Source organism: Plutella xylostella, chromosome 16 (genome assembly GCF_932276165.1).
Source record: "Plutella xylostella chromosome 16, ilPluXylo3.1, whole genome shotgun sequence".
NCBI classification, from domain to species: Eukaryota; Metazoa; Arthropoda; class Insecta; order Lepidoptera; family Plutellidae; genus Plutella; species Plutella xylostella.
This window is the reverse complement of record NC_063996.1, coordinates 5,953,429-5,963,910: the sequence shown is the minus strand read 5'-3', so window position 1 is coordinate 5,963,910 and position 10,482 is coordinate 5,953,429. Positions and strand designations below refer to the sequence as shown.

The window sequence follows — 10,482 nt, the reverse complement described above, 5'->3', positions numbered from 1 at the left end:
AACCAACTGCCAATTATAATTTGTAAATAATAAAGTATATATGTATGTTAAGCACAGAAATTGCCTTACACGGGCGGGAGGCGCGTGAGGCTCAACCTATTGTATATAAAGAACAATATCGTGTAACTATTATGTGAGGCTCGGAGTACATGCGTGTACATAAGCCATGCTATGTACTTCGGCCGAGGCGCTGCGCCGATGTGCTATTTCCTTTGTTAGTCTTCTACTAGTACTGTATTGTCTGCTAAGCTTACCAGTCATGTATGTATAGACGATTACATATTAGTTAATTTAATTTAACGCCCAATTTTAGTCATAAAAATCCAAATTTAGTTAATGCCCTTTAATGGATAATTTTATTTTATTATTTACTCTTCTTTTCCTATATCACATCGCTTGTAGCATCACACTGGTGATCTTATTGTATTATTTGAAGGATTAGCGTTTTTTTAGTATATTATATTATATTTCGACGGTTTAGATAAAGAGCAAAATAGTTTGTAAATTAAATAACGAATGTTGAGATAAATAAATTAGCTGTTATTCAATAATGACGACACACATTGCCACCTACTTAGCGCACGCAAGTCGACAGATTCATTAGCAGTATTGGAAATGTTGTAGTTATTTGTAAGTAAATATTGCAGCGTGGAAGAAGGCCGGCCGGCCGCGCACTGCCCTACGCGACCAACTATATGACAATAATCTCACACTCAGCCTAACTTGACTAACACCTTGTTGATGTAAATAGAACGGCGGTGGATCGGTGGCCGAGCGAAGATGAGATTCTGACCGGCAGACCGGCAACATCTTTTAAATGAAGACTGTCAATATTTCAAATAGATAAGTTGTGACATAAATTCTAGACATAATTTTTGCATACCTGTACAGGTGAAATGTGTAGATCGTTATTTATTATACTGACCACCAATTGTACGACATTTCTGGCAAATAAACTATTTCATTTCATTAGTATATTAGCTCCTTTCGCTGCGCCATCATGCAACATGTCTTATTCCCTCTTCGCTTGGTCACGTTCTGCCGCCAGTATTGAATCCGAAGCACTATGGAATTGACCTGTAAGCTGTAACTAGGCTCGCGCTGTAGTCCCTCGGCCATCGAGTTAGGCGTAGTGCTCACCGCTAGGTGCCTCGCAGTCTTGCAGCAGACCTATATACCTACCCAAAAACTATATACGTATATCCTTACGAAAACACGTATGTAAATTTCTGGTACCCATTACAGGGAACACTAAGGTACCATTTTATAGTAAATTCGGGTATCTAACGGAATGTTGGTTCAGGTATATGCGTGTGCGTCGTAACAGGCCGTTTGTACGTCATAAGTCATGTCTGCAGTTCAGTTCACCATAGCCATCTATATTATGCTAGTATTATATTTATGTCGGCTTTTCCCGCAACTAGCTTTCCTCGAAACGAAAAGCAATCCGATGCATATGTCGCAGGCATCTGGTTTAATCTCCTGTTTGATTGAACCACTAGCCCGTTCATTGGATGGCGCTATTCAGTTGTATGACTAAAGGACAACTCGTCAAGTCGTTGATTGTAACGTTCGACGTCTTGACTGAACGTCATTCAGCGAAGTCGTTGAATGGGATATAGTATAGCAACTTTGTAATGTCTGGTTAGGGTGAACATAACCAGACAAGAGTCAACAAAAAGACTGTGTTACAAAGCTCTTATCTAACAAATGAACTAAACAATAACAATAAACGTACCTTCATATTGTTGTTCATAATTATCCAGTTTCGCCACAATTTTTTCTTTGAAACTATCCGCCCGCGGCGTAATAATAGGTAAATCCATGTTGTCACACTATTTTAACACAAATAACGCAGTTTAAAGCTAATTTATTTGCAAAAAACTAACAATATAGGTGCTTTTTGTGTCAGCTGTTAGCTGTTTGACGCCATATTTGTTTTGTTCACCACCTGACTGATTTTAAGTCAGCTAACTAGTTGGACGTTTTGTGACGCTTGTGAAATCAACGTTCGGCCTAGTCATACAACTAAGCAGCGTCATCCAATGAACGGGCTAGCGGTTCAATCAAACAGGAGATTAAACCAGATGCCTGCGACACATATAGGTAAACGGTGCAAGTACAAAGTACGATGTAAAAAACGTAGTTGTCAATAGATGACGGCCTGTTACGACTGCAAAGACTGGGCTAGTGCATAGACGCTTCATTCCTTCCCAAACACAACACGACTTAGCCTGTTCTCAATGTTATGCTGGCGGCGAGTAAACTGGCAACATTGGCACTAGGCTAGTGTTGCCAGCGTTACTCGCCAGTCAACGTGTTTAGAAAGTTATAGCCCCTTTGAAACCTCACGATTTTGAGAAATTATTACGATAGAAGTACCAAACTCGTAGTTAGCGATCGCATATTATTGTATGTACATTGTAACTAAATAATTTTTATATTTTACCATTGTATAGTCGTTTATCACCGTAGGTAGTTAGCAATACTTGACCGAGGTGAGACAAGGTGCGAGAGCGGGAGAGCATGTCGCTCCGACTCGCTCGTTGCACTATTGTTGTTTTATTTTATTTTTTGTTATATATTTAAATAACACAATCGACTTGTAGTTTTAATAATTATTATCATTATATTGTAATATAATCTTATTAATGAAAAAATCAAACTGAAAATAAATAATAGAAAGAAATATAAACGCTTTTTGTGATTTTAACCTTAAAATAAAACAAATCGGCTGATTAAAAAAATCTAATTTCATATTTAAAACATGAACAAAAACATAGTGTAAAGAAAAAATACAGTGTACTTATAACTAATGTTGATCTTAATTTACAAGATATATTACATGTAGTTTTAGGTAAGTAAAATTTCTATAACGATAAATGTAGAATAAATGCCAATGCCTATAATTATAAAACGAAAAGTAAAACTATTCTACAAATAATATTGTGCAGTTATTAACAATATCAACTCAGTTGTACACCTATTCCAACGTTGAAATATACATTTAAAAAGCATGCCTACTAAAACTAAACAGATATAGGTTCTCTTGTTATGTAGGTATGACAAAATAACTGCTCAAATTATTTTTATTGGCTGTAAATTACCAGGTAAATTATACAATATTCTACTTCGATTTCTTTCGCATTCAGCCTATAAAATTCGAATACATTTATAAAAAATAGGAAACTGCTTATAGCTTTTGACATCCTCTGGGACTACGTTTTCAATCGACTAGCGATGTTATCTTTACTCGACGGCAGTAGTTCGTCATAAATGAGCAATTGGTAATTTTAGTTGCGTTTATTTATACAGTATTCAGCACCATTACATGAAAATTGTAGAGTGTTACTAGGCGCGTACTATTGATATGTGATCTACTTTATCTAGGTCAGCTTGACTATCCAATTTAAGGTTTCAATGTGAAAGGTGTTATTATGATTTCGGACATCTCTCTTCTGTAATCTGAGTATGGGTTAGGTTGTAGCAAGTGCCTTGGTTTTCATAGCTTACGTGGCTCTAGGAGCGCTCCAATCTACCTAACTAACTGCCGTTATAAACCAATCGTCACCCACACTCAGTAAGGGTACCCTTAGTACAGGTTTTATAGCTAACAAAATCTAGAAAAACGTTTTCTATTCATACATTTTCTTTGAAAAGTATCATGTTACTTTCCGCGAGAGGCGCCACTATGTACGCGAACTACAAAAACCTGCACCAAACGTACCGTACATCATCGTAATCGCTCATCTACTGCGTGGGCGAGAACTCGGTGGGCTCGAGGATGCGGCAGTGCATCTCGCGGATGAGCGGCACGGTGTAGGCCACGCACTCGTCCCAGCCGGGGTTGCGCCACGTGCTCTCGCGGGTCTCGCGCCGCGCCTGCAGGTTCTTGTAGCCTGGTGGGGGAGTAGGGTAAGTATTTTATAGCTGGTGGGCCCTACTGATATAACCAGAAACCAAATATCAGATCTGGAAGTTATGAAACAAAATCTGTCAGGAATCGAACCTGGGTAGGCAGTGTTGAACAGCGTAGGCAATCGGTACACTTATATAGAGTCGTAGTTAGCGCAGTGGCGCCCCGAAGCTTCATATTCCGTCAAGCAATAACCTTTCGGGCCAGTAAGGAATAAAGTGAGTCGGTACATATGCACCACTCCATTCTTTCTTTTCATCGTGTAAAATTCTGCCGTAGAGAGTCAGTCCACAGACGAATCGGCTCTACTATCTGCAGTCAAGCTGTAGTAAAAGTAAATGTACTTACACCAAATATGGTGCACATTGTAGAGCCGTCCGATCTGTGAGAAGTAGCCGGCGAAGGCCTCGTTCTGCGCCTGGCGGTACGACAGCCCGCGCGCCCAGTTGTTACCCCACTCGATCATCGTGCCCGGCTTCAGACTGCGAAAGAGAATGAAGTCATGAATGTTATTTTGAAAAGGATATATAATGCCTATATGTTAAGATCCAAACTGCTTCTCATGCGTATAAGTTAAGATCAAAAACAGATTAAATATTGTAAAGTTTTGATCAGTCCAAAAAGCGGAGTAATGAACGATCGATAGGTATAGGTGTTTTATCGGCTAGATTTCATGTTAACCCGCGCGGCGCGGGTTGTATGTTTTATTTTGATGAATAAGCATGAAGTGTGTTACCTGTAAGATCTGATCTCGTAGATGTTGTTGGGCTCCCGGGGCTCCCCGTTGGGCCAGAAGCTGAAGGCCAGCAGGTACTGCAGGTGCCGCGAGCGCACCAGCCCCCCACGCTCCTTCTCCAGCGTGCGGTAGTCCTGGAAAGGGGAGAAGAAGGGCTAGAAAATGTATATTTTTCGAAGTCAATATTTTTCTCTGTAATAGGCTCTCCTTTAGTTTCAACCCATCCCAATCCAATGCGGTTCCATCTAGCCTGCCTCTTAACGAAAACTTGGTGTATTGTTACATAAAATGAAGAACCACAGCGAGGAAAAACAGTGCTTTCGAATTTGGAACTTTAATTATAACATAAAGTCACATAGTTGAATAGAACATGAATAGAACACAGATGAAAATGAAAATCCAGTTTGCTTGGAGTGGAGTACTTAGAATCAGAGACAATTAAAAATCTATTGTGCCTGGTTTACCAATGGGTCACCGGGATGTAGGTGGTTAAATAAATAACTATGTGGCACATGCCAAGTCCACAGTAAACAAGAAACTCACATCATTTTCCCTAAACAGCTGCTTGGCCTTGTCAATCTTCTCGAAGCCGCCGGTGTACCGCCACAGGTGCAGCGCCTGGTCCATGTCCCCCACGGACACGGTCCATGACCCCACCAGCTCACAGCCAAGCTCCGCCTTGCGGGAGTGCACAAACTCCACAGAGGTTTTGCTGGAGGAAGAAGTTAAAACAAATGTTTTGTTAAAAAGTGTTTCAGTGCATACACAAACACTATTGTTTAGGAGTTTAATTTTTCTTGCACTCATCAACTGTACATCAATGAAATACTAAGGCATTGAAACATTTGCATACAATATTTTCATAACTAGGCCTATTTTCAAAATGTAAGAGTTCTGATATTCATACTGATAAGAGTGAACTTTCAAAGTTCAAGGTTCATTCCTATGATAACTACAATAGTAAACAACAATGTGCGCCCGCGCAATCTACCGGCAAGTTAACTCAATCAAGTCAATCTCTATAGAAACATCTATTTGTACAGAGATCATTGCATAACAGCTGTTTGTTTTGTTTCTATGCGGCCAGTGTTGTACATACTAGTTTTTCAGGTATTTGTCCACGGAGTCCGGCCGGATATTGTGCGTGTGCAGCGCGTATACGATCTCCTTATCACTCAGCATGCGGCTGTGGGACTCCTTGGTGGGCTCTATCCGCCGCACCAACAACTTCGATAGCCAGCCATCGTCCGCGTTCAATCTCACCGCACTTGTACTTATGAACCTAAAACAAAGTTTCAAGATAACAACACAATCAAGACAGTATTTTAAAAATAGAACGCGGCACTGTATCCACACAAAATACCTTGCATTTTTAGGAATCGCCGACGTTAAACATAGCACTCTATTTAGAGCAGTCATCTTTGATACTGTCGTAGAAACCGATAGTTAGTTAAATGATGACGATAAGAGTTTGATAGATACACTGAAAATAAGAGTACTACACTTGTTATCACTAATTTATTTGACAAAATCACTTGAAGGTTATCCGAACGTCGTCCATCCTTATAAATAGTGATGTCCAATGCTACACTCTGGCTATCCTATTACTATCGATGAACTTCCTTGTCGAGTGTGGTGTCCTAAATATTTTTTTTAGGCCTGTAAAGACTACTGTTAAAAAAATTACTAGGTATAGGTATTATATAATTTGCCTAGATAAAGCTCAAAATTAACAAACTGTGCACAATTGGTATACTAAACCAATATGCCCTGGTCGGTATTCGGTAGCGAGCAGCACTGCAGCAGTTTATCTACTATACTTTTTAAGATATGGCATGAGCCTTACGACTTTATAATGAAGTTGGTATTCCCATGAAAACTAATAAATGACAAATAAAATGTATGAATTTGACAGCTCTCAGAGGGCTCATGCTTTATTTTACAAAGTAGTAGGGCTCATGCTTCAGTATACAGATGCATCCTAACAGGACTGTCAAATATCCTTTAACCTGGTCCAAACTTTTTGTAAAAAGGAATTAATACAGAAGAAGTTTCAAATAGTCCTTGGTACTGTTGATAATAAAATATATCGAGTCATTAAGACCCATAGATTACCACATCACTATGCATACAAGGAGTGACAGCTTCTAATCTGACAGTTCCCGTCAGTTCAAGTGGTTTTAGCGCTAAATAAGCAGCAATTTGACAATAGTTTTAATCGTTCGTAAACTTAGGACACATGGAATATATGGCCATTATAAATAATCAATGAAAGGTTTACATAAGCTTCATAGTTCGTATCTTTCTCATTGATATAATATACACGGCATACTCACTAACTTGTAACTTGCAGCGCTTTATGCTTGCATGAAGTTCAATGCAGATGACTGTAACGAAACCCTAATGTTGTAACGAAACGTTATTTGGATCGTAATTTTTTAGAATCCATACAAAAATGTATTCACTGTAGTACCTAGATAGGTACAAATGTGGCAATAATAAAGCAAATAAGTCGAGAAATACATACAAAAAAGATCTCTGTATAAGTTTATGTCGGTACTTGGTTTATTTGTATATTTATTTACCTATCAAAAGTAACGAAACGTAAGTTATTTAGAAACTGAGATTGACAAGTGCTTGTCATGTTAATTATTTACCGATAGGATTTTTTTTGTATTTTGAAAAGAAACAATAATTGCGGTCACGGCTAATTCCCCGCTGTAGTGAACAACAACAAATACGCGCCATGGGTGAGTAGATCCTAACATCTATAACGTTACCTACCAACTTCTGCGATAGGTTTGTTATGGTGGGCGGTGTTTTTATCTTTGTGTGTTTGTGGTGCAGCGTCGAGCGAGGTGACGAAGCTGCAGCAGCACCTGGCGCTGCTGAAGGAGGAGTACAGCAAGCTGCAGAGCCACTGCGCGGACGTGGAGCGCAAGTACACGCTGGCGGCGGCGTCGGCGGGCGACCTCAGCGAGGCCAGCTTCGTGTCGCGGCTGCTGATGACCGTCACCACGCTGTACGCACGGGAGACGTACTCTGACGTCCGCATCAAGCTCCAGGGCAAGGCGATGCCCGGACACAAATTTGTGCTCAACGCGCGCTCCGATGACTGGAGTGAGGATGCTTTGAAGGATGTTGAAGAACTAGGTGAGTGTTAACTTAATTATTTAGTGATCAAATATATCTAATTGTGCAAAGGGACTTAATGCTATACTTAAGCATTTTCTCCCACTAAACCCCAGTGTTGTGTGGGTCAGTGGGTCAGTTTGTAATTATAGCCTTTCTTTCCATGTGAAGTTATGTAGGATATGCTTCAGTGAGTGTGTAGTGCATGAGGCAATTCTTATTAGAAATGTTTGCTGAAAGAATTACAAACATGAACTCTTAATTATGTTCCACATGAGTTATTTTCTATGAATAAGTAGGTAGAATATTATCTATGGTTGTGTAGGTATGAAATAAAGTATTTGTAAAAGACAGTAAATCAATATAACATTGCAATGTTTTATACTACTATGAAATTTAAAAGGAACTCTTATCTGTATTTTCCAGATTGGTCCAACCTCCCAGACGATGTTGGTGCAGCATTGCTCAAGTGGCTATACACAGATGTAGTGGATCTGTCCCGTGGAGACGTATTTGCTATGAACCTGATGAAGTCTGCCGCCGGCTTCAAGCTGCACGGACTGGTGAACAAGTGTGAGCAGGCACTGATTGCTACTGTGGGAGTCAGGTGAGGAAATATGCAATAAACATAAATTTAGTGTCTTTATTGCTTATATCAAATTGATATAATAGGCATCTTACTAAGAAAAAAGTTAGTAAGTTCATAATTTTATATACTTCTGGATACCTTGTCACATTACACAACTATCAATGTTTGAATGAGAAATAATAGTAGTTTGATGAGGTAAAAAAGTATGCAGATACACAAGTGCTCTTTAAAATAAAGCTTCCAATTGAATCTTATCAACCTAGCTCTAATACACAATTTTATCTTTCTGATTGTTTTATTTATATTTTTTCCAGAACCTGTGTGAAGTTTTACTCGGCAGCTGATGAAATAGGAGCTTCAGCACTCAAAGAGCATTGCTCTGGACTCATATCCGCCCATTGGGATGATCTCACTGGTAAAAAATAGTATATTACTCTTATTATTTGACTGTGAAGTAGGTATTTAGAATATACATATTATCATTTTTTCCCCCTTATTCTCCCACTGTTGTGAGTGTTGTCACTCATAGCAATTCATTTTAGTTTTATGAAACAATAAATATTATCAGAATAGAATACCATATTATACTTGTAAGCTTGTAACCTAGATTATATTCTACCAGATATAGCTTAAAGGTGACTTAGATCTTTCAATAACAATGAACTGTTTTGCACACTCATCTTTTGTGATATAGATAACCCTGTACAACAGAAGATTGAATTTGGCTTGATGCAAATTCTTAGTTGTCGTATATTTCTATGTGTACCATGGTATTACTTTTGTATATACAGTAGAGCCTTGTTAATCCGAAACACCAAATCATAATCCCTGTTCGGACTCACGGAGCGTTAGGATTATAGTACGCAAAAATTATCCCATATATTTTAAGATAAATATTTAAACCATTTTTTACACAAGTTACTTATTAATAAAGTGGCCAATTTTAGTCTGGCGGGTTCTTTTTCACCAAACAAAGGCTTTGTTCCTCAAATTACCCAGTATCATCTTTTTGGGTAAGGACAAGTTGTTTTCATCAGCCAAACCCAGGTCGGATTACAGCGGCGTTCGGATAAGCCTTTGTATGGATTATCGAGTCTCTACTGTAATCGCTGTTAGTTATTGGTTGATTTAACCATGTAGTTTGTAAAAACTACTTACTTTGATTTACGATTATTTTAATTGGTCTAATAGGTAAAAGCAGTAAGCACTCGTCATTGTATAGTGCTGTGAAAGTTTCGTAACTTTTCTCTCCATTTCATCCATTTAAGAATAATGTAGTCATAAAAGCGATACTTATACCCCGTCATGCTGCATGCTAAGGTATAATTAATTTATAAGTAATTCAAATAACTAAAACGCCATCTATTATCCCAGGCGAGGACTTCGCGCACATGTCGTCCGCTCTCCTCTACCGTATGCTGAAGAGCAAGACGGCGCAACCGCTGCACGGAGCCGTGCGCCTGCTGCGAGAGGATGTGGTGTTCCTGTGCCTTGTGGAGAACCACGCCAACGTGAGTAGTAGAATAAGTACTTTAGGGGTTAGCTGCATTTTACGTTGATCAAAAATGCTGTGCGTACAAATTTAGATGAACAAACTCATTTGCGGATAAAGCCGGATAATGGCCTACGCACACAGGGACGGCATTAAAAATCCCTTTCAGTGCCACGGCATAATTTTAAAGCATATCAGTTTATGTCGTATTTATGTAAAACTAGCTGTTCCCGCGCGCTTCGCTTCGCCTTAAAAAGTTTTCCCGTGGGAATTCCGGGATAAAAAGTAGCCTATGTTCTTTCCCAGGGTCTAGACCGTATGTATACCAAATTTCATTCAAATCCGTTCAGTAGTTTTGGCGTGAAAGAGTAACAGACAGACAGACACAGTTACTTTCGCATTTATAATATTAGTTAGGATTTAAGTCCCTTGCTATGCCGTCCCGGTGTGCGTAGACCATTGAAAAATATAAATAAATAAATAAATATGTGGGGACATCTCACACACGGCCATCCGACCCCAAGCTAGGCAGAACCTGTGTTATGGGTGTCGGACAGCTGATATATCTACACAAATACATAGATAAATAGATACTAAATATAAATATCAACACCCAA

The 10,482-nt window shown here is 39.1% G+C and overlaps 2 protein-coding genes across 2 annotated transcripts in view; one reads left to right on the top strand and one right to left on the bottom strand.

The window, feature by feature from the left end:
* Positions 1 to 2,733: 2,733 nt before the first annotated feature.
* On the bottom strand, positions 2,734 to 6,223 carry LOC105384012 (protein NipSnap). The gene is made up of 6 exons (XM_011554154.3): positions 6,016 to 6,223; positions 5,752 to 5,934; positions 5,196 to 5,364; positions 4,653 to 4,786; positions 4,265 to 4,398; positions 2,734 to 3,899 (listed from the first exon to the last, which is right to left on the bottom strand). The coding sequence occupies exons 1-6, from the start codon at positions 6,069 to 6,071 to the stop codon at positions 3,751 to 3,753; spliced, it is 825 nt and encodes a 274-aa protein (XP_011552456.1). The 5' UTR covers positions 6,072 to 6,223; the 3' UTR covers positions 2,734 to 3,750.
* Positions 6,224 to 7,247: 1,024 nt separating this feature from the next.
* LOC105384011 (rabankyrin-5) overlaps positions 7,248 to 10,482 on the top strand; it is a 58,818-nt gene continuing 55,583 nt past the window's right edge. The window contains exons 1-5 of the mRNA XM_048626154.1: positions 7,248 to 7,402; positions 7,500 to 7,805; positions 8,211 to 8,391; positions 8,688 to 8,788; positions 9,748 to 9,884. Of these exons, the coding sequence (XP_048482111.1) occupies positions 7,399 to 7,402; positions 7,500 to 7,805; positions 8,211 to 8,391; positions 8,688 to 8,788; positions 9,748 to 9,884 (729 nt within the window). The 5' untranslated portion in view covers positions 7,248 to 7,398. The remainder of the gene's footprint in view (positions 7,403 to 7,499; positions 7,806 to 8,210; positions 8,392 to 8,687; positions 8,789 to 9,747; positions 9,885 to 10,482) is intronic.